The sequence below is a fragment of the Pterocles gutturalis genome, unplaced genomic scaffold, assembly GCF_000699245.1.
Source record: "Pterocles gutturalis isolate BGI_N339 unplaced genomic scaffold, ASM69924v1 scaffold20917, whole genome shotgun sequence".
NCBI lineage: Eukaryota > Metazoa > Chordata > Aves > Pterocliformes > Pteroclidae > Pterocles > Pterocles gutturalis.
The window spans coordinates 1-24,787 of record NW_010113441.1 but is presented as its reverse complement, the minus strand read 5'-3'; the positions used below and the strand labels follow the sequence as shown (position 1 = coordinate 24,787).

The window sequence follows — 24,787 nt, the reverse complement described above, 5'->3', positions numbered from 1 at the left end:
TTCTCTCTTTTTTTTTTTTTTTTTTTTTTTTTTTTTTTTTTTTTTTAAAGAAGGAATACTTATAAAATTACAGGTCAGTGGATTTCTTCTTCTTCCTCTCTATATTGGATGGTAAACAATTTTACTGAAACAGTAAAATGTTTCTTACATTTTGCTGTTCATCTCTAATGACAAGGTCCTGGCTAGCACTAGTGCTTTTTCCAGAGCTTGTTTTTTAGTCCATAAGTAACACTGTTTATCTTACCTCTCAGAAGAACTTACAGCAAAACAAACTGAAAATCATTATACAAAATGATGTGTTTTTTAAAGCTTTGAGATTAGTCAGAATTATTTCTCAGCAGAGGTCAAATGCCTTTACTGTAAAGATAAAGTCTCCAATGAATAACATATAATGCAAGCTCAATCTACATTGCAGAAAAAAGCCAAACCCCAATGCATTATTCAAAGAAAACAGAAACAAATAATAAGTTTTCCCAAACTAATTTATTCCTTTAAGCATGTAAAAAAGACCTAATAGTATACTCAAAAAGACAACTTAAGCGCATTCAAATGTCTTTATCTGTTCTTAGACACTGACTGTGAAAGTGTATCTCATTCAAAAATTACGTAACAGTTGCTGGTATAACATACTCTTGTAAATAAATTTAAGGGGTCTATATTACAAAAGTACTTAAATATAATACACTGAAGTAACTGAAATGCTCCAAACCTCAATAGCTTCTTATAGCAAAAGAGAATCATAACTTAGTTTCAGTCCTTCTCCTGACTCCCATGCTACAACCGTAGCTTCTCAAAGGGCAACACCACCAGGTACAAATGTAAGACAAACATATTGAAAACATAAAAAACCAATACTGTGTTTCTAAATAGCAGAAAGGTTTCAGAGGTTGACCAGCAGAAGGACCACAGACCTGTGGGGTTTTCTTTATGATTTCTTAGCAAATGAGAAACACAAGCTTTTTTAAAGGCAACTGAAAAGATGACATTAAAGCTCCAAGTCCTCTTAAACATACTTAGATAGAGGTAGATGCCAAAAATCTTTCTCGTACCTCTCTAATATCCTCATGTTTAACATCAGTACAGCAGACGAGTTGGCAATAAAACTTTAAAGGAGCAGTGAAAAAAGTTTACCCTATGTATTACGGTAAAGCTTTAGCAACAGTTTGAACCACGGTTAGCAAAATATACCAAATAAAACCCATCTGGACTTTATTCATGCAACTAAAAAGCTAAAACATAAAATCCAGAAACAAATTCATTATTGTATTCTAAATTTAATTTGTAACATCAAACAAATAATAAACCAGTTCAGATTTTCAGATGTCATATTTTATTTTGCTATGCACATCTATGATACCATTAATGCAGACATCCTCTTCTTATGGAAGACACGGTTGCCCTAATCCTTTCATTTTATGCTGAAAAGGACTTTAATCCACAAGTACCTGCATTTCATACAAAGGTTGAACAAATGTTCATAAAATGGTAATCAGATACATATCAAATCAAATCTAGGCAGGTCAACAGTAAGAAAAGTTGTTCAGCATTTTCTTGTTTCTATCTCCGAGTCCTATAGCAGAGTGTCCAGAGACTGTCAGCACTAGATGGCACCCTCAAAGAGAGACTCGGGACCAGCAACAAAATTATCCTCTAGATCATCAAATTGATTCTGAGGATCTCACTCCACCCAGAGGCACCACTTACACCTTTGCTTTCTGGAAATGAGCAGCACTGAATTTCTAGAGCCCTGTGTGTATACGATATATGCAAATTATCTGATGTGTAGCTGGTATCCAAAATTGAAATACTCATCCAGTGTATAAAGAAGTCAAATACCGAGTTCTTTTTCCATTTGCTCCTTCACATTATTATTATCTTGAACTTTAGCCTTTAAAACATGTGAATGCAAGCATATTCTATGGGATACCCAAAACAAGCTATGCTCTTCAACATCACCATAGGAATGAAAAAAAAATCCAAAGACACTAACCTCTATATCCGTTTGAAAGTTAAAGAGGTCTATTCTTTGCCAATTGCTTCCATCCAGAGCTAAAACATTCCATGCCTACAAAAAACAAATACAGTTTATTTCTTACCTCTACTGCCTGCTCTCTTCATTTGCCTCTCAGCAATTCAAATGTAACAAACTCAAACATAACACAATATACAATTTCAGGTTGCGTTTTTTAAAAGAATTGTAGATATTAGTAGTCATACTATACCAGCTAGTTAAAAACATAGAATTTGTGGAAATGAATATAAAATCTCCTAAATGGATTACACTTCGAAGGTTAACTTATGCCCATAAAACATGCAGGAAAGCAAGAAATTGAATGTAAAGTACGTACATGGACACAGCAAGACTTAACCCTCCAGTTTTAAAAAAAGCTTTTATAAATTTGTCTACTAAGTTACTTTTGCTAGATCTATATGGAGAAAAGTAGCTGCAGATGAGATTCCTGCCAATAAAACCACAGTGCCTCAACCTCACTAGTTACTATTCTGAGAGGAACAGAAACCTTTCAGAAAACTGATTACTTTCCACTGCTAGGCTCAGGCCTTCCCTTTACACACGCTAAGCTACATGAACGTGTTTGAGAATTTGTCCTTTGCTGTTGAAGCCATAGTTTTTCAAATCAGACCAAAATCAAAAAGCCAGAGAAACACAAATACAGTCAGAAACATGAAAAAAAAAGAACAATGCATCCAACTTATAGGTAATTCTGAGAGAAACACAACTTATTGAATCACCTTGGTTTTCTTCCACTGTAGTCTTGGCTTTATCTGAAGGTTCTAACAAAACCTGATATAAACTCACAAAACTTACTGAAGTTGCAGGCCAGGGTGATAAGAGTGTAGGAATTAAATTGTTACACACTCAGTTACACATTAAATCAAACAAACAAAAAAAATCCAACAAAAATACTCCAACCCAAAACCCAGTCCTCATGAAAAAGAAGAAAGAAAAGCATGAAACAGAAAAGTTCATTGATGTTGCATAAGAATACACCTCACTGTACATACTTGATGTAGGAACAGAGTATTTTTCATTTGAGTTCAAGAAAAAACATCAAGACAAGGTAAACACAAAAGCTTACTTAGCATGCTTTCTCTATTATCTTCTGTGTGCCTGTTTCCCCTACTAGTAGCCCATCTACTTAACACCTTTTGTACTTGGCAAGCAAACCATGGATGTACTTCTTAGACACATAGTGCACATTAACTGAACGACATGGAATTTTAAGCAGAAAATAGTGTTACACAGCCACATACTTTATAAAAAGCAAATACCATTATGCTAAACTGGGCTTAATTCTTTCTCCAGATATAGAGCACGCACCACTGGATATCTTTTCTATAGCCTTCAAACAGAAGTCCAGTACATAGCAACTAATTCCACACTTGAATGCAAAACTGGACCCACTGTTTATTTGTTCTAATAAACAAAGAGGCTGAGAGAACTGTTTGATTTTTTTTTTTTTTTGACAGGAAGCAGATTGCCCTAAAGCCCACGATTTGCAAGTAGTTAAGAGAACAGCTTCCCAAAGAACAACAAAAAACCCCAACAGAAATACATACCTTGGAAACTTGTGCACATCGACACAAAGTAACTATGTCCAAGAAAGAAAATATTCTAGGAAGAAAGGAAAAGAATAACAATTAAAATGTTTAGTGGTAAATTCAGACTAATACATGGATTCACAGTTCTGTAGTTTTACGGAAAGATACCAGTTACACAAGAAGCAAGTTAAAAGCAACATGAGTATTTTACAAAATTATTTTGCTTATTGAGACTTAAGGAATAATATCATAGCTATCATCTAAAGACAGCCAACACCAACATATGAAAATCATCAGGTGCTTCTGAAAATCTGTTTTCTGTTTCCCCTCTCCTTACTACCCAAACATGCATGAATGATAACAAATTCTTTTTCCTTCTTTGTAATTCAGAGAAAGTAGCTTATATACCTTTAATTACACTGCAGTTAAAGAAATAACTTACACAAATACAGGTGAAGATTTCAGAGGCTGGTGAAGAGTAAGAAACAGAAAACACAGACAAATCCAAGTTCAAGAATCTAAGTACTGACACAAGGAACGATGACCCAAATTTCTAAAAGGGTTTCACAGTGACTATGAAGTCTAACACAGTATCTTTTTAAAATTTACTCTGCAAGAAACAACTACAACTGAAAATTTAGCATTACTATTCTGATCATGGAACCAATTCCTCAAGGCTGCCAACTCTTAATAGTTTTCTGAAATAAATTTTTCACTGTCAGAATGAATTTTGCTAAATACCGTTCCCAAACAACAATGAAATTGGTTCAAAAGATGTTCTCAGAAAAAAAAAACAATAGCTTATGCATAAAATATAGATCCTATTCCAAAATCACCTTCTTTTATAGAGAATGAAAGATAGGAAATTAATATTAAAGATGACACTGTAATTCACTTATAAACTGGTATCTGCTCGCCAAGGAAGTTTTTCAGTCATCAAAACAATGAACAGTAGTAGTAACAATTTCATCTTATAGTGAGACATTAACACTGAGGAGCAAACACAACTGGTTAGAGATGCTGGATTCAATAATTTAAAATTCTCATTACTATTTTCAAAGTGGAAATCTGAAGCTAAAGCTTGAAATGGATGCCTACATCTTAAGTGTTGTGATTTTCAGCAGTGGTAAGAGTCAAAAGATGTAATGGAAGTTAATGGAAGTATTTCTTAAACATAATAGCCTACTGGATGTTTATTATGATCACTTCAGATAGTAGTTTTCCAATATTTCATTAACACATGAAAACACTATCTTTTTCACTGTATAGCAATACATTTTTTCAAAAAACTATTAGCCATACAAACAGAAGGACACATTCTCAGAAGCTATGAAACAATTTCTAAAACCCTATAAGTAGCATTTCTTTTGATAGCATCTATTTTGTCACTTGAACATCCATTCTGAGGTCTGCCCTCTTGAAGAAACTCAGCAGTGTTTTATGCACAAAGTACACAACATGCTCAGCAAGATTGCTGGACTGTTCAGATGAGCAATTAAAGTATTCTCTCACTTTTAAGAGCAGCATTTATACCAATGACCTACCACTAACCCTCTTCTGAAGTCACCTTTTCCCCTGCCATGAAGCAAATGGCAGAAGATGAGAGTGTGGAGATTATGCTAGAGATCTGCCAAACCTTCTTGGCTTGTGGAAGCTTCCTCACAGTACCAATGCACGAGTAGAATCAGAGGGTTATCTTAGATTTACAGAAGCTGAAGCACAAGAGAGATTTCTACATTATCTGTAACTAAGAAAGGAATAACCATTTCATAACACAACACTCCTGGCTACATGAAGAACGTGACATGCTTTAGAAGTGACGTATCAAGTTCTACTAGAGTAAGAAATAACAGAAGGAACTGAAAGATGTTAAAGAAAGGGCATTTTATACACCCCCACTACTCTGAGTTGTCTGGCAGTCTGTCTTCATGTTTGACTGTTTATTGCTGTTAAGAGATTAATGTTGATGCATGATTTCTGCTAAAGAAGTAAACCAAAACCAAATGCAGAACAGATGTATTTATTTTTGTTCCATTCTGTCTGAAGTGACTTTTTCAAAAGGCAGAAACTAACAGTAATCGTTGTATATGAGGACAGGCTGAGAGAGTTGGGGTTGTTCAGCCTGGAGAAGAGAAAGGTCCAGAGAGACCTTACAGCAGCCTTCCAGTGCTGAAAGGGGGCTACAGGAGAGATGGGAGTGGAGCGAGAGGAAGAAGGGTAATGGGTTTAAGCTGAAAGTGGGAAGATTTAGATGAGATATTACAAAGAAATATTTTCCTGTGCGGGTGGTGAGGCAGTGGCCCAGGTTGCCCAGAGAAGCTGTGGATGCCCCATCCCTGAAGGTGTTCAAGGCCAGGCTGGATGAGGCTTTGAGCAACCTGGGCTACTGCGAGGTGTCCCTGCCCATGGCAGGGGGGTGGAACTAGATGATCTTTAAGGTCCCTTCCAACCTGAATTCTATGATAAGTTGAAAGGAGGAATATTTTAGTGAGTGTACACATTCATGATGCTTTTGGTTTATTTTTGTTCTAAAAGAAGAAACTTTCTTGCAAGGTGGCCCACGCTGTCCCCACCAAAACAAAAAAATATTAGGATGCATTATAACCCAGCAAAATCAGAATGAGTGTTATTCAATTAAATACTACAATAAGTAAGAGATACCAGTAAATTATTTTACAGTTCCTAAGAGTCATTTTGCCAACTTGCTTGAAAACATTTTTTTCCAACTGTTTTTCTTTACTTACCCTCTATAGTACAGTCTTACATGCAAACCACTAACACACACTTACTTCCTTACCTGCAGTCCCGCGGAACTACTAGGAAGTAGTTACAAGGCAGGCAAAGTAGCCAACAAGATGCAAGACTCTAAGGTTTAAAGTAATTTAAAGTCTTTAAGAGACTTTAAATGCAACCAACAAACTGAGATGGAAATAGAAACACTGACGTTGTCAATCATCTGTCAGAATCAGACACTGACATTGTCTGGCGCTTAGGGTGAAGGACTGTCAGCAGGCTCTTGTAGTTTTAAAAAGGGGAAAAAACCACCAAGTAGGGCAGTTGATGGTTGTATAGTACATCTGTCCTCCATGACCATAGCTACGTAGATGGAAGCTAATGCAGCCAGCAGCAGTTTTAATTTCCACTTAAACCTTTGGCAGGAATTAGTGCAAGGAAACTGGAAATTAAGTTAATAGAACCTGAGTAAGCTTAGGATCTCTGTTCTGACTTCCTATACTGCAGGCTATTAACTTTTCTTTAGTTATCCTGTCTCAAGCTCAAGAAGGAGAATCTGCCTACAATAATCGTAGATCTTCAACACTTTTCAACCCTGGGTACATACCACTTTGGACACATGCCTCATGAGCTTGGCCCTGGACATCTCTCCATGTTAATGGTACCTGCAGCACGCATGAGGTTCATGCCAACGGCACAGAGTTGTACAAGCTCCCAGGTCCTCAACCCCTTTATGGTAAACCTAACTTCCAGAAAAAGATCTATTCTTGATTTGATAGCCTTCAAGAGATGGAAAGTCACCACCTCCTCTGGTAGTTTGCTCCACTGGTTAATCACTCAGTTAAAATGTTTACCTTATTTCCACGGTGAATATCTGACTTTCAGCTTTATGCTTTTTTCTCCTTCTCTTCACCAAATTAGATAGTGCTTTAGCAATTAGTACTTTCTCCTCATCGACTTTGAAAGCCACTTGTCATGTCATCTGTAATTCTTTTTACCAATCTTCTTACTTTAGCTCTTTAAATCTAATTTTTCTGCACTTTGTTCATTTTTTCAGCATGTTTCTTCAAATGTAGACATCAGAAGCACGTGCAGCATTAAAAAAAAAGTATTAGTATCAACAAAGCTGTACACAGACAAAGTATGACTCCAGCTCTGGAGTCCTCAATACAGGAAGGACATGGACCTAATGGTCCAGAGAAGGCCACAAAGATGGTCAGAGGGCTGGAGCACCTCCCGTATGAGGACAGGCTGAGACAGTTGGGATTGTTCAGCCTGGAGAAGAGAATGCTCCAGCGAGACCTTACAGAAGCCTCCCAGCACTTAAAAGGGGGCTACAGGAGAGATGGGGAGGAACTCTTCATCAGGGAGTGGAGTGAGAGGAAGAGGGGTAACTGTTTTAAGCTGAGAGAGGGGAGATTTAGACAAGCTATCACATAGAAATGTTTTCCTGTGAGGGTGGTGAGGCAGTGGCCCAGGTGGCCCAGAGAAGCTGTGGATGCCCCATCCCTGGAGGTGTTCAAGGCCAGGCTGGATGAGGCTTTGAGCAACCTGGGCTAGTGGAGGGTGTCCCTGCCCACGGCAGGGGGGTTGGAACTTGATGATTTTTAAGGTCCTTTCCAACCCAAACCGTTCTGTGATTCTATGATAATCTGTATGAATGCAGTTTATGTACTTGCATCAATTGGGTTGTTTCCAATTCTAAATAGCTATATTGTAATTGCTTGGCAGACTGCTATAGAGGACTTTGAAGAGATGCAAACCATGGTCTAAAATCAAAATCAAAGACTGCATGTGCATTATAAAACTGGACTGTTTTCTTGTGATTGTCAAACACTGAACAGCAGTAGCTGTCTTTGCTACCCAGGGTGAAATATTACCCTATTTAATTACACAAATCTGTTGAAGTGGGGAAAATTAATCATATTTGAGACAACAGATTTTTCTTTGCCCCTGCAAAATACATGCATTGTTCATCTGCTTACAAAATTCTTACAAACTAAGATCAGTTCCAGATACAAGTTTATATTTTTCAGTTCTTTGACTCACCATTCAGTACTCTGTACGCTAAGATATAGCAGCCAAGTTTTACAGTGATTGTGGGCCACTGTATGCACAGTATGTAGCTAAGAAATACCAGTGGCATTATGACAATTTCTGTTTGTAATCTTTGCTATATTTCTTTTCTATTTCCCCCCAGTTAAGTACACAGACGGTAAAGCATCACCTCAGTTATACTAAATACTATGTCTGACTTCACTAATTTTAAGTTTCTGGTAATTTTTATTTTCTACAATAATGAAAACACTAAAAGCTGAGCAAAAAGCAGCGTGCAGGAACAAAAACAAAGAACTGAAACATGAAAACATATGTAATACTTTATTAGCCAACTCACAAGCTGCATATTCTTGCATACAAGAAAAGCTGCTGCTGAAGCACAGCCCCTGGGTTCCTCTCCTAATTTGAGTCCCAAGACTCTGCTTATCCTCTTTTAAATTGAGCACTCAAATTTTGAGGCTGATGTCTAAGACCTATTATTCAAGCACATGCACCCAATAAGCATGTTTTATAGTGGAACTCATAATAGCTTCTACATTTATGAAGTTGGTACTTTGTAGGCAGAAAGGAACTGAAAATGGTTCAAATGGCCAAAAGGAATAAACATCTCTGCTTCTGAAGTTTGCCACTTCTGTGCAAAGATCTTATAGCGCAGAATATTAGCAGCTAAAATACAAAAGAATAAATGTTATCTGTTCTACATGCCAAAAGTACTATCGATATCTCAATTTTCAAAAGTGTATTAATACTTTTAATCAAGCACAAAACAAAAAAAAAATTGTTGAAGTTGTTGGAAAGTCAGAACACTCCAATATTAATTACATTCACTGAAGTTTTTTGTTTCCAATACTTTTCAAACTCGTACTGTGACTTTAAAAATCCATTTGTTCTTTCCAGCAATTTACAAGGAAAAAAACTAAAAGATTATCATCTTCAAGGCTGTGACATCTTACCGGAAAAGTTGTTACTGTTAAAACTGCAATAGTTTATTTCTGACTTCATTTCTGACTGTTTTGATGATCGATATGGGTTTATTAACTTCAGACACCAATGCAAATCCACAACTAACATACCGTATAATCAAATTATGCTCTTCCATAAACACACAGGCTAAGAAAAAAAAAGCTACAGTCGTCTGAAAACATTGTTTGAACTACATGATTTACAATACCCCCGCAAGATTCTTACTCAAACATCATATAATCGAGCATTTATTCAACCTTTCACTTCTTGTAATATATAAGAGCAGAGGAGAGCGTTCCTTGCCAACTGGCAAACTAATAGCACTGCAACAGCAAACAAGAGTGATAATTTTTCTTCTAGCTTGAACAGTACTACAAATCAAAGTTTTCAGAAGCAGCCTATTTCTTCCACAGGAAAAAAAAATCCTCCAATTTTACAAATAAAAATAAATGCCCCTAAACCAGAAAAAATTACAAATTAAACACCTCCCTCGCCAGTCAAGTTATTCTACCTCCCTCAAAGCACAACTGGTCCCTCCAAACCAGGGTCTTCTTCAAAACCACCACTGTCCATATTAGTCAGATATCCTCTTCCTCCTCTGCCCAGTTATCTGGGTCTACTTGAGAAAGAACAAATAATCTCTGGCTTTGTATCCTTTCAAATTAGCCTCTTGCCTGAGAAGCTGATTTCAGTCATTTACTTACAAGTGTGGCAGATATTCTGTAGAAAATGTGCAAGAGACATGACACTCCACTGAAAATTTTCCAATATAATTCTGGTTGTTACATTTAGAAGAAGAACTACAGTATAAGGCCAAGGGCTTACTTTGTTCAGCCTTAGGGTATGCAACTATAACAAAAAAATGAGTAGTGGTATTTCCTAATACTTTCTCAATTTTACAGAACAAAAATGGATTGCTTGTTATAGTCAGATTACAGGAGTTTAAATACTTGACGTAAAGGAGAAAAAGACAAATTCTTGAAATAAAAGAAACTGTTTACATTTCATTTCCAGATATTTGTAACAAGACATTAACCACTCTTTTTCCATGTAACAAATGGTAAGTTTTTAAGAAAAGAGCTGTAGTGCTTTCCAACAGCTTTCATACATACCCAGTATAAGCAAACAGTGCATTTGATTACACTTTGTACAGTATTTACTATTCAGTTCTGGCACTGAGAGCAAAATGTTTCCACTGCAACTGTTTTATTCTCCTTTTAATTAAAAGGTAGAATACATAGTTAATACACTAAAAATAATTAGGATATTAATTACACTCAGTGCAGCAATATTTAATCTCTCCTGTCATAACCATATGGCAAGACAATTTTAAAACATGTTGTAGCATGAGCATAAACTGTTTTAGGTCTTGAAAGATATTCAGGTTCAGTCTTACAAAAGCATTTTGTGCAGGAGCATAAAACAAGTTCCTCATTGATAATCCTTTAGACAGACAGGCTTGCGCCCCTGAATTTCCCTAGGTATGTCCACTCTGCAGGGATTAGAACTCAGACCCATGTCCCATCATAACACTCCCTCTAACACGCTCTGCTTCTGGCCTTGTAAGTTTGTCTCTGCAGCAGCACAATTTCAAAAGGAGGTTTACAGAGCATCTCTCCCACCCATCCCCTTCCTCTCCATGCCAAAGCCCTGATGGTCAGCACAATATTGTGGGTGTTATTTAGGAGTTTACTGTCTATATAGCTTCACAGATATTTTCTTTTTATCCTACAATGAAAACTGAGGCATACTACCTAATCAATAAGTTACTTCAAAATAAGATGTCTTTACTATCTCCTGTCTTTACTTTTCACTGTCTAAAGCACACCAACAAATTCAGCTGAATAACACAAACAGGATACTTAGCACCTGTAACAGTGAAAAGGACAGTCATTTTCACAGATAACTGGGGAGTCCTACTGCTAGAAAAGAAGTACTTGCAGATTATGATACTCTGCTAAGGAGGCAGCATACTGACTTTTATCTTGTGGTTCATGGGTGGCACTGAGTGCAACAAAGCAAAGTTACTAGAATTTCTGTTCAGGGCATCATTCAGCGACACATCTCTTTTAATCACATTTTCTAAACAGTTCTGTAAGTCTAATTGACAACACTGTCACCATACGGAATGAGTATTTCTCAACAAAAATGAAAACCTAAAATTCCATTCCTTTAACAACAGACTGCTTCTTTAATACCACCTAGAGAGCACTGTGATGGTATAGACACTAAAGGAAGTCTTAGGAGCACTTTCCTCAGAACACAAGATGCAAAATACCATTATGAGACATCCCTCCACTTGAAATCAAACAGGAAGCAATAACATACATACAAAGCTAACCCAAACACCTCCTTAGTGTATTAAAAAATAACCAGCTCAATTCGAATAACACCATCACTAAAAACTAATTGCACCATTATAAATGAACACCCCTGTCCCCCCATGCCCCTCAAGAGTGGGATGGAACAAAACCAATATGCATGGACAGAAGACGTTGCTGAGCTGGTTCAGTTCCAGTTATGAAGCGGTCACATCCAGCTGAGCAGTATCACCACATTTGGCAGTTTACACTTCGCCTGAAATCAACATTCAACAAGATGAGGATGTGAACAGTGTCACAACCACAGGCTGAACTTACTGATCTTGGTGTCGTAGCTAACTCCTGCAAAGGTGACCTACTCACACACCAGCAAGTTGATGAAATTTATGACTAGCTGAATGAATACAGCAAGAAAAATTCTCCTGTTGTTCCTCCCTTATATAACACAGACCGGTAGTAATGGTAACGGGCAGCGCCTTTCACTGCAGTGACTTTTTGAAAGCTCTGAAGTTGAATTTATATTTTATTTTGTTATCACAAAGTTCATGACACAAAGAGTGTGAACTACATTAGAGAAAGGATTACAGGCTCTACAGACAGATAAAACATTGTGCAGCGTGGAAGAGCTGACCGCTCTGTACACCAAAGCTTTTTGAACATTTTACTTCATTTCTTTTTCTGATATGCAAGGAAAAGATCACTATTAAATTACATCTTCCATAGTATAGTAGAATTTGAACACATTAAAACAAATCAAAGCTAGCCAAAAGACAAGTTCAAGAATTCCTAGAATTAAATCAGATATTTTGCTATTTACTTCAAGGCAGATTTAAGAATGAACAGCACTTGATAGCCTGTAAGCCACATAAGCAATATACTATCCACAGCTTTTTACTCCTTAACACATTATGTAGAATTACCTTAACAGAAGTTCTTTGGGTAGTTTTTTGTTAATAAGGGCTTCATCATTATTTAAGAAAACCTGGAAAAAGACAGAAAAAACACTGTTTAAAAAGACCAATAAGAAAGTTTTTAGAGGTTCTTTTCACCTTCTATTTAGGTGCTTAATTCTTTTAAATTACAGTTAATGTCAAGTTTTCAACATGTTAGCTGGTAATACTATAAAATTCTTTCAATATACACAATAGTATCACATCCACACATTCACCTGCTCTTCCCTAGTGCTGATTTAACTGCACAGAAATTGTGGAGCAACTTAATAGTAACTAAACAAAAATCAGAAGCCACACTTACACCTCACAAATAAGTATTTTAGGCAGTAATAAAACTTCTAGCAATACGAACACACATACAAACATGCACTAGTTGCGCAGTCCCAAAACTGTCCAAATACAGAAAACAGAAACTGGACACTTTCCAATTACTCAGGTCCCTTCCTTCACTGTCTACATTGTAAACTCTTTGGCCTAGGTACATGAAGATGGATAAACTATTAAAATCTAAAGATTTAAATAATATACTGCCACAGATATGACAGCAACTGCTATATAAGCAAGGTAAACACCTCAAGAAATGCTACAAGAAAACTGAAAATGCCTCTCACCTAGAACTTCATTTTACTAACATATCTCCTAAGAAAAAGCAAGTGGAGATACTGAAAGAAAACACCCAAGGGAAAAAGCAGAGAATACTAAGATTATATAGGAAAATGTTTCTGCAAAAGGAGAGAAGGATCAGTCAACAGTTAAACAGAAATACTAAACAAAGGAGATACTGACCAGAGTTACAACTTATTGTAAATATTTAGGTTTGAGAAATTTCGCTAGAGGAACATAGCAATAAACAAAACAGAAGGGGAACCAGAATTTAAGGAACCCTGGCATAGGCTGGAGGAAGTCAAAGTCACCAAGCCATCACTTCCCCTCTAAAGAGAGGACCTTTATGGAGTCCGCTTGCTGTCCACATTACCAGAAATTGAAACTAGAAAGAGGGATCCAGAATAGCCAAGAGCATTATGAATGATAAAAGGTAAATATGCAAAACCACATGAAACAGAAACATGAAAAACAACTGGAAGGAATTTTTCCCCTGTCCTTTAAGAATACGCTGTTCCTCAACTCAAGCCTCAGACTATTACCTTTTGTCCATCCTACCATCAAGATATATAATATACTTGGTAATTATTTGGTTTGCTTCTTGGTTAAAAAAGAAAAAAAAACACCAAAAAACAACAAACAAACAAACAAAAAACAGAAAAAGAAGCTCAGGTGGTTCTGAAAAAAGGTACATCAAGCAAAGAATGAAAACAAGATGAATATAAGCTTGGCTCTGTCTTCATAAAAAAAGGGAGACAGCAGAAGTACACATCTCAGAATTCTGAAAGTATCTCCCTAAAAAATACTCTAAGATCAGAAAACTTGAATTTCCTTCTGGCTGCTGTCAAGAACCTTTCTCTTCCCGTACATCCTAGGCTGATTTCAAGTCTAACTGCGTACTACTGCTTCTCAATTTCGACACAACGGCAAAAGCCACTTTCTCTACCCACTGCCTCTGTGCACAGTTATCCACACATCTAAGAACAATAAAACTGTCAACTTTCAATAGCACCAACAAGTTTAATCAAGCTTCCTTTTCCTGCCACCGGAGCAGCACAATTATTCACAGACTAGTGACTGTAGATATTCAAAGCATAAAACACCTATGCAGATATATTTCAATAGGACAATTCTTGTTCCTTCAGAAAAGAGACATTCTTGGCTTTAAGCGGTTCCACATGGCTGACCACAGGCTCAGGTTTGCTCTGGTTACGCTTTACATCTGATACCTGTTGCTGTCAGGATCTGCAGCCTTTATGCTAGGTACATCAACACTGGTTTTAGAACTGGTTGACTGCTACTGAGCTGGGCAATTCATGGATTTATTAATTATCTGCACAGATGCCATTTTGCTATTCTATGCTAGTCACTCTTTTGAGCTTATAGCCTGAAAACAATAGTATATATCGGGATAATTTTTTAGAATAATAGTCAAAACACAGGCCTAATTGTGTTTATTGCAGCACTCATTCACAAAAATGAGATATATGCCATCCTCATAGAACTTAAGATCAGTAAAGAGCAAAGCAGGGAAATACTCTCGTGTGTTACAGGTTAAAAAAAAATAAGTTGCAAAAAAGAGAGTTTAAAAAAAAGAGATGTAGAAAGAACATTTCTTCCTTCTTTGCTTTTGCATTTGGTAGCAAGTTTGACTGTGTTAATGACGGGGTATCTCAAACTCTAGAAAAGTGTGGTTTTAACTGTACAAAAACCCAAAAGACAACAGACAAATCTGTGCACAAGGAACAAGAATAGGTGAGACTGGACATACGTAATAAATGTTACTCTAAAACCAGCTCTAAATTTCATGTAAACATAAGAAGAGATACAGGAAACGTGTGCATTCTCAAATGAATTGTGAGAACACACAAAACAAGATCCATGAGAGAAAACTGCAACTGCTTATTACTTGCATCTTGAGGTATTTCTTACATTCCTTAACGGACTTCTGTTGGTGGTATCTTCACTGTACTTTAGAAAGAGTGGTTATAATGAGCTAAAAAGGGAGTATCTCCTTAAAAAATGACCTGATACTTGCTTACACTAAATTTCCTCACTAACTACCACTTGATTTTTTTTTTCTTTATTGTATAAATAAAGTATCCATTGTGCAAGTCTGTCAAATACAAGAAGAATAATCTTCCTGTTTTGCTTCCCCTTCCACATTATTAAACATACTAATTACCTCTAGTCCTAGAATATAACTTCTTGGTACGCCACAGCTAGCTTGCCACCACTAAAAGCACCACATATTATTCTCTTCTGGTCTAACACTTAGTGGTAAATCTCTCCTCTTTTCACCACAATTACTGGGTTGAAGCAATCTTTTCTGATGGAGCTGTGCATTTGTGGTTTTGTACCCAGACCTGTAATATCCTCAAAAAAGTTCACTTTTCTCTACAAAGAAACAAAGGAATATTCATCCTGGTTTATCATGTTTATATAAAACTTTTAGAAATTCACTTCAACTAGTATTTCAAGATCAAAATAAGGTTATGTTACTCATTTTGTTGATAGTATTGCCATACGTAACACACATCAAGTCTTTCAGGTTTCCACTGGCAAGAAGAGCACTTATTTAGTACTATTTATGCAGTAATAGGCATCATAAGAACATGCTTTACAGGAAAAACCTGACAAAATAAAAGTTTTGTTCAGTTCCCCTCATGTGCAGATCTTTGTTACCAAACACAAAACCCATCAGCCTGCTGCACATCTCTCCTTCTCAGTGGAGACAACTAATTGTGGCCTGTGCAATTTCCCCTTCACCATGCTACTGAAATTTCTTGCTAAAGTATCAGGAAAGCCATCAGATCAGCTCTGCCACCCAAAGCAGTTCACAAGTACACTGAGGCAATGAATGGCACCCTAAAAATCTCTCTATTTAAATACAGCAGAAAAAATGGAGGAGGAGGAAGAAAAGGGAAAATAATCTTCCTTTACTATAAATTTCAGATTCTCTCACATGTTACACTACGGAGTGGTCTCTAATGGTCAGAGAACTGCTGCTAGCTGGCACTTTCCCCAGAAATGTACAATTAATGCATTAGACTTAGGCAGACAGGCAGAATCATTCAACACCATGCAAGCAGCAAAATGTAAGTGTATCTAGGCAACAAAAGGAGTGTTAGGCAAATGGATACGCATTGCCAAGAGAACTGAAATAAGTGATATCGAAGACACAGCAGCTGATTGCACAGGGCTGGTATTAAACGAGAACCCATGGTAAAGCTTTCTGTATAATCGATAAAATTATGATACACCAAAGTGAACTTCAAAAGGCGATGATGCCATCTCGAACCAAGCTCATCTACAGCAGAGACAGACTGGCAAAGTCTTGTATTTCAACACATAGACACTATCTGCCCTCCAGGCTCTTATTCCTATGCACCAGCCAGCTGCTCACCATGCTCTGTCTCTCTTTGACTTTGTGCACTTTAAAATTTCAGCCATCCTGGTCTGTCATGGTCTCTAACCTCTTTTTTCCTTGGACACCTTCTACAAGAGCCCAGGTCATTGTCTTCAGTAGCTTGTAGCTTCCTCTTTGTTGCCAAATACCCACTGGATCTTTTGCATTGGTCTTTCCTCAGAATCTTTTCTCTTCCAGCACTGTGACAAACTGACTGATCAAAAGCAACACCTCATATGAAAGCCTTTTGTTCTTACTGGTTTGCTCATCTTAAACAGTTATGGCTCACCTTCAGAGAACAAGATCAAACACACCTGGGAACACCTCTCTGTCTTTCCATAATTCCTTCCAGTGACCTAGGGCTGCCTATAAGGGCCATACTGCTTTTAAAGTTCCCCAGAGTAAGTGCTGTCTAATATAACAAAACCTGCCAGGCAGAGGCAGCTGTCCACACTGCCCACTTTGCTGCTTGCTTTTCTTCCAGAAGAGCCATCATTCTTATTTTGCCAGCACTGGTATTCACACCACATAGTTCACATTTTACTGGAGGGCATCAGTCTGGCTCTGCAAGCCCCTGTTCTCACTGGGTGACAGATCCAAGGTCATTTGTGAACTTCAGAGCTGATACGTGTAGCTGCAGAACTCTATCTGGAGGCCTTTGGCCATTCCAACTCAACTGCCTCATGGTGTGGAGCAGGAGGTGCTCAGAGGTTGCCTTGCTGCTGTCTCGAGCACACCAGCTCATTCTCAGTTGACCAAATAGCTCACATCACCCTTTCCTGGGTGTTTTTCAGAAGGGCATTGATTTGGAAATCACCAATCAAGCCTTTTCAGGAGTATGGCTTAAGTATTGCAAGCAGCTAATGTATTAATTAATTACCTGACCTGTTAACTGAGCTGACCATCCTTGAAGGCAAGACTTAAAACTTCATCTCCTACAAAGTCACCAAAGAGACAGCAGCCTCTGAACTAGCCCACATACTAAGCTTACTTTGACATACTGCTCTCTTACCAGCACTGTGACACAGATTTATTTAAACATTTAATTCATTGTCAAGTCTGATACAAACCAAAGAGGCACAGAACAAACTCAAAGCTGCATAAATTTTTCTGTACCATGTCAACATTTCAGACTGACATGAGTGTGACAGTTCCTACTTTAACTTGTTAAAAATTATGAAGGGGAAATCCAATGGTTTGCAGAATTAGTGATTGACCTAATTACCTGCGGGCCTAAAATTCAGTTGAAAGATAGCATTTTATCAATACTTGCTATCATGTAACTGATGTTTGGTAGCCTTCATGACAGAAAACATTAGGGTCAATCCAATACCTACCCAAAAGAAACAGGCATTACACTGTTATTTGCAAAAAAGGTTTGCAAGTTCTGCTTTCCCCCATGCTACTCTGACTAACCTTCCATTCAGGTTATGATCCACCTAGTTCACACTTTGTATTTTAAAGTGTCTTGTTCTAACCATTACCAGAGATGGCAAAAGAAACCTGAACCACATGGAAAAATGAACTATTCCTTACCCAGTCTTTCATGACTAGAGGCTGGTTTAGAGGCTGGTTCAGCTCAGGAAAAAAAAAAATTCTAGTAACTACTGTTTAAATATGAAGAAATTCAGAAAAAGCTGTTAATTGTATCCCTGTATATTCTGTTAATATGCATAAAGAGAAAGCTGAAAAAACAGGTGTGATAAAGTTTTATCCTCATCACCTGTAAGTCATATACTGATTGGTAAATCTTTTCTTCAGTTTGTTTTCTTTCTAAAATAAAATTTTTAATGACAGAATATTTCCTTCTTCAGATATTTATCCATTATTCCTCTTTTAAGATTATGTACTTCAAAATAAAAACAGTACATGATGAAGCATTTAGACGTTATTCCTAAAAAACAAAAAAACCCATTCAATTAACAGTCATATCTACAAATCACTTTAAAGTGGAACATGGAGAAACCCGTATCAACTACTTTCCAGGCTTGGAGATCAACAGACCTGTGGCAGAAAATTAAAATCAAACGGACAAAGCAGTTGTTGACTGCAGCCCATCACAAGGGTAGATTATGCACCATACAGATTCTGTGCTTTCTGTTTCTTGAGCAGGTAAACAACAAATCCCTCCTTAAGCATCAGAGACTCAAATACAGTTTGCAAAAGCCTAAATTCAAAACACCTGAGAAAAGGGTACTTTCCTTTGACCACTCAAATAACTTTGAGACTCTAAGCAGACATACTGGAACAGATTCTAAGGCAGTTTTCATCACAACATTCACAGGGACTGTGTGCACAAATTTGTTTCATTGCAAAAATAATCCACTTGGATTCATGCAGTCTTGTAGAATAATGAATGCCATATATTACATGTTCTCAGACATTCAGAACATGATGTGTTTCTGAAAAATCAGTCAGAGAAAAGTCAGTGCCTGTTTTAATGCAGCAATATTTGGTTAGGGATAGCCATTCAATCTCAGCCATACCGATTTAATCCCCATCACGGATCTATCAGAGCCCTTTGGAGCACACCTTTCAAAACTCCTCCTCTAAATCATCACTTCTGCCTATAGTTGTTTTTACTGCCATACATACACATAAGTTTTATTCCCAGTCTCTAATATTAGCATACAAACACACTGATGGCATGCCAATGGAGACCTGAAATCCTTCCCAGAGTGCGCACACAGAGATTCTTCTGCATGTCCTGTTCCCCAGGAGTTTGCACCATTCCAGTTTGGACTGACACAGTCCCCTCTCCAGCCACGCAATCCCACATCCAGAAAGGCAATTCTTTTTCTTACTGTACTTATCTCAAACTGTAAATGAAACAGTTTAAGTAAAAACAGTTTAAGTCCTGACTGCATGGTTGAAGCAAAATCCCTTCTTCTGAGCACCTATGAAACAAAAACTTTGAGTACTAATATTCCCCAACTCAATGCAACTGCTCTTCAAAAATATATTTGACACTTAAAAGGTATAGTTCATTATATAAATTATAGCTTCTAAAAAGCCATTTCAAAGCAGTGCCTGATCTGCATCATAAACACTATGTCAGAACTGATGTTTTTCCTTGTACTGAGTGTGTGAAATCCTTATTACAATGAGCAAACATTCTCTGCAAGGCAATCTCCCTAGAGTTTGAACCAGAAAAAAAAAAAAAGACTACACAAAATCTGTGTTGTGGCTGCACACGCCATATATGTAGTGTATAATTAATAAAAGCTTTCAGTTTTAAGAGACAAAATTGTGTACCTTTTCATGATCGCAAGCAGCAATTATAACTGCCTTCAAAGGAAATAGTATCAGAGCAACATTTCCAAAATACCTTTGTCAAACTGTTACAAAAAAGACAAGAGGTTAAGATTGAGAGGAGAAACTGGACGCTCATTTAATTCTGGTATTTGCTAAAATTTATAGTTCTTTAATTTCTGCGTAAGTAAAATAACCTTGCTACTTTTGCTTTAGCAGTAGATTATAGACCATTTTCAGAACTACAGGCACACTAATTTTGCCTCTTAATATTCAGGTAACTACTACACAACATCAAGTTATGATATGGAAATGCCCTTCCTCTGTGAAGCTCTGACCTCAGTTTCAACCTCTGAAGACAGACAAACTCAACACACTGGTAGAGTTTCACATTTATGCAGATTTTATTATATCTTCTTATTGATTTAAATTTACAGAACATACTGGTTAACCAGTTGAACAGCAATCAAATCCAATGAAAACAGAGTTTACTATTTCCTTCTGCCTGAAGGAGAACACAGGAAAACACTGGGACAGAAAAAAAGTGTAACATGAAGTATGGACAATATTTTAAGGGTAGCAGCTTGATACCAAATTTTAAGTACTTTCCTGTGGGCTACACAGCAGCAGCTCGTGGTTCCAAATAGTCATAAATGTGAAAGCCCAGAAAAAGGCACTTTTCCAGTTCCAGTCCTCCTCTCACACGAATGCAGTGGTTCCTCCAAAGCAAAGATAACAACCGAGAGGGAGTAATTCCTCTAGATGGGCTCTAGTTGATTGTATCAGCTGAGGTGCCCTTGTATTTTAAACAATGCAACTATTGTTGCATTTCCATTATCTCTCTTTACCCAACAGAAATTATTTTAGTCCATTTAAATGTTTAAATTCATTCTGTAGTTTTGCTTGGGGTTTTTTTTGAGGGGGGGATAAGGACTACATGGGGATAGGAAGGAGGTCAATTAGAGTCACCAAAAATCATGCATTTTACAGATTCTGTGCTTTCCTTTTCTTGACAAACAAATCCCTCTCCTTAGGCATCAGACACTCAAATACAATTTGCAAAAGCCTAAATTCAAAACACCTGAGAAAGGTACTTCCCTTTGACCAAGTAACTTTGAAATTCTACACAGAAACACTGAAATAGAATCTAAGGCAGCTTCCATTCACAAACCATACTCAAAATTAATCACATCACAAAAATAATCCATTTGGTTTCACAGTCTTGTAGAATCACACTATATACACAGATTTTCAGATATTCACAACACAGTACATTCTTTTAAAAATTAGTCTGAGAGAAATGTTTGATTTTCAGAAACTACTAGTAAAAAAAATCTTCAGTCTCAAGAACAACTAGCTTAAACTTTGATAGAGACATGCAAGTAATTTCTTGATCCTGAGAAATAAACACAAAATTGACAGAGGAGATACCAGTGCTGTGAATTTTAAGTCCATCATTACATCTTTTAATGCCTTATGTGTCAGTTGCTCTGTTATAACAATGAATATAGACTTCCTCCATTTTTAAGAATGCAAACCTGACTTTCAGTTCATTGAGAAGTTACTCTGTGTTTACAGTCTTCCTTCTCAGAAGCTTTACAATTAGAATATCCCACCCCACATTAAAAATGCAGGTGGGAAAGCTGTTTTGTAAAAGCTCCGACAGCTGGACTCCAACCCTATCACATTCAAATCAAGTTACCCAAAATACCTAGCTCAAGGATAATCAGAAATTGTAACTGTTTCTGCATTGTGCTAAAACATAAAGAGAAAAAAAATGAAGAAATCTACAGAGTATACTGATCACCTTCCTAAAACGGTTATAAGAAAGAATGCAAGTGAATTGTGTGGCTACTGCCTAAACCAGCTCAAGGCTGCTGTCTGAACTGTGAAGGAGAACTCTTTGGTTTCACAATTTTACCTGGTTTTGTCCTACTTAGCACATCCTGCTCATGCATATTTCTGATTCAGCAGAAACACTACCAGAACTACTACAAAAGTTGATAACAATTTACATTAAATCAGTGCAGTTATTCTGACAGTAGTAGGCGACTCTCTTCTGGGAGGTACAGAGGCACCCATGTGCTGCCCTGAGCCGCTCTCTAGAGAGGTGTGCTGCTTACCGGGGCTCGGATCAGGATGTCACCGAGTGACTACCAAGCATTAGGCAGTCTATTCACTATTATCTGCTGCTGTTGTTTCACGTGGGCACCAGTGATACAGCCCAGATCAGTCTGAGGAGCATCAAGAAGGATTACAGAGCCCTGGGTGAGGTAGCAAGGGACTCCGGAGCACAAGTAGTTTTCTCATCAACCATCCCGGTCAAAGGGAAGGGCCACTTGAATCTGGCAGGTCAACAAATGGTTACAGGAGTGGTGCCACAGCCAGGGGTCTCTGGAGGTGTTCAAGGCCAGGCTGGATGAGGCTTTGAGCAACCTGGGCCAGTGGGAGGTGTCCCTGCCCATGGCAGCAGGGTTGGAACTAGATGATCTTTAAGGTCCCTTCCAACCCAAACCATTCTGGGATTTCTGATTGACAAAACAGCTGAAGTACTGTTAATGTGTAGCCTTCTGCTGGCATTCTGATCAATATTGTCACAGTGCCAAGATTAGTCCTACTATTCTACACTAACCTAAAAATAGTTGCTATGCTTCAGTGAAAATCTGACTTTTATTTTAAACTTTCCACATCTGCTAGCCCTGTTTTATCACTAATTCTAACTAAGATTACCAAATATTCCAGTCTGTTGTTGAAACAAGCAAGCAATAAGTGAACAGTCCTTCTGATTTGTAGGAACACTGAAATTCACTACAACAAAAGGTCTGGCGTTAATTGGTCAAAACTAATTCCTCCCCCACCTGTCTTGAATTTTAAACTATGCAGCTGTAAAGAATTAAGAGGGAAAGAACAACCTAAAGAGGACCAACCCTGTAACAGAGAGCAATTCAAGTATAAGCATTCACGAATAAAGTACCTGAAAAATATAAAAATAATTTTTAAATTATGCTATATGATCCTTTTCTTATCAGCTGTCAAGTGCTAAGGATCTGCATAGTATAAGAATCAGCACAGCAGTAAGGCTTATCCAGTATAATTTCTGAGATTTTTCCAATGCAGTTACAGCAACAATTCCATGCATCTTTGCAGATTCTACGTCTGCTGAGTTTAGACTGCTAAAGGTATTGAATCAGGAATGTTGAAACAGACCATGAAGGAAAACTCCATACCTGGAGTTTGGTAAATGGAAAATATTTACTTATATTGTGAAACAGTTTATAAATATTTGGTTCATCATTTGTAATTTTTCATAAGTTTAGAACATGAGATAAATCCATTTTATTCAATTTACTTTTAGGATACTGTATCTTCTCTGATGTGGAGTAAGATGTGTGATAGCATACTAATGTGAAGTAGGACACGTCATTAAGTCACATCATAAGCACTTCACCAATATTATATCACCTGCAGCCTTATTCACTGAGATTTACTCCTCCTTGTAGCAACAGATACATCCTAAAACCTTTGCAAACCAAATCCAACATGATTCTACATAGAAGCATACTGCAATCCCACACAGCCTATCCATATTTTTATTCCACCTCACATTTTAGTTTTCAAGATTGTTCTGCTTAGGTTCAAAACATATAGACTAGAATCAGGAAGGAACAGACGGCAAAATGCAGGAGACGAATGAGAAGTATGAAAAACTGTTCATGCAAAGGAAGAAAAGTTACAACACCACAGTGATATGTTCCTTCCCTTTGTGAGGCTGAGTGCTCCCTCCCTCTCCCCAGAACTTGCTACAGGAAACCTACTATCACTACACACACATAAATATACACATAACGTGGTTTTCTGTCTTAAAACACTGCATTTTCCCACGTGTGAAAGGCTGGCAATTGTGCCTTCCTCCTGTATGCAAAGCAATAACGCACCAGACGTTTAAGCTGTAATTGAAAACAGGGATCATACTAATATCCTTTCCAAACATGCTGTCCCTACTCACTCCCCCTTACCCACCTTGTCATCTTCCCTTCACAAACATCATGATGCACCTCTCCCCGCCACTCGCTGCGTACATGTCCTGGATCACATCCCCACAGAGCAACCCTCAACCACTCTTCCTCCTTCACTGCACCCTCCACACACACACTCCATGACACACCATCTCTACACACAGATGCAACAGACCTCATGCCCACCATATATATGCACCACAAATCTGTTTATTTCTGTGCATACACATAAACCATCACAGCTATGCATACTTACACATATAAGCAACTGCCACTCTATACACACACAAAATACCATACCCTGTATCTGCTATATACATATAAAAGATGCCACGCCCATAGCCTACATGCCTATAAAAATATCCACAGGTTATGCCACACCCAGTGTTCACTATATATACACACAGACACGAGCCCATACCAGACAGCAGCACACAGACACAGCTACAGACATATAATGCCATGTCATCTCATAGAATCATGGAATGGTCCTTGCACATGTCACATCTCCACTACAACACAAATACACATATATCTAAAGCCCAGACCGTAGCAGATACACACACATACTGACACAGAGGTGTAATATCACCCTCACATCCCACTGTACATCTGCTATACATACACATCGCAAGCCACACCCTGGCTTCTTGCACAGGCAGAAGCAGACACCACAACATACACATCCGTAACACCCCACGTCTGCTCTGTGCAGACACACACGTTAGCTTCACCCCTACTTTATACAGGGGGACAACACCCCTCTATCACGCTCCAGCCGCTTTACACGCCCACGGACACACATTCCCCCTCCTGTGTTTTACGGGGGTACAACACACTCCCGCACAGCTGCTCCGGGGCTCCACAGGGAGGCAACACACCTGTCACACCTCACCCAAAGGCACACAGGGACAACCT

General features: G+C 37.8%; 1 protein-coding gene across 1 annotated transcript in view; it reads right to left on the bottom strand.

Moving 5' to 3' along the window:
* Positions 1 to 12,618, bottom strand: part of FBXL2 (F-box and leucine-rich repeat protein 2) — a gene marked incomplete at its 5' end in the record, with an annotated part of 28,487 nt that extends 15,869 nt beyond the window's left edge. The window contains 3 exons of the mRNA XM_010074511.1: positions 1,991 to 2,065; positions 3,580 to 3,634; positions 12,557 to 12,618. Coding sequence (XP_010072813.1) covers positions 1,991 to 2,065; positions 3,580 to 3,634; positions 12,557 to 12,618 — 192 coding nt within the window. The remainder of the gene's footprint in view (positions 1 to 1,990; positions 2,066 to 3,579; positions 3,635 to 12,556) is intronic.
* Positions 12,619 to 24,787: the final 12,169 nt, after the last annotated feature.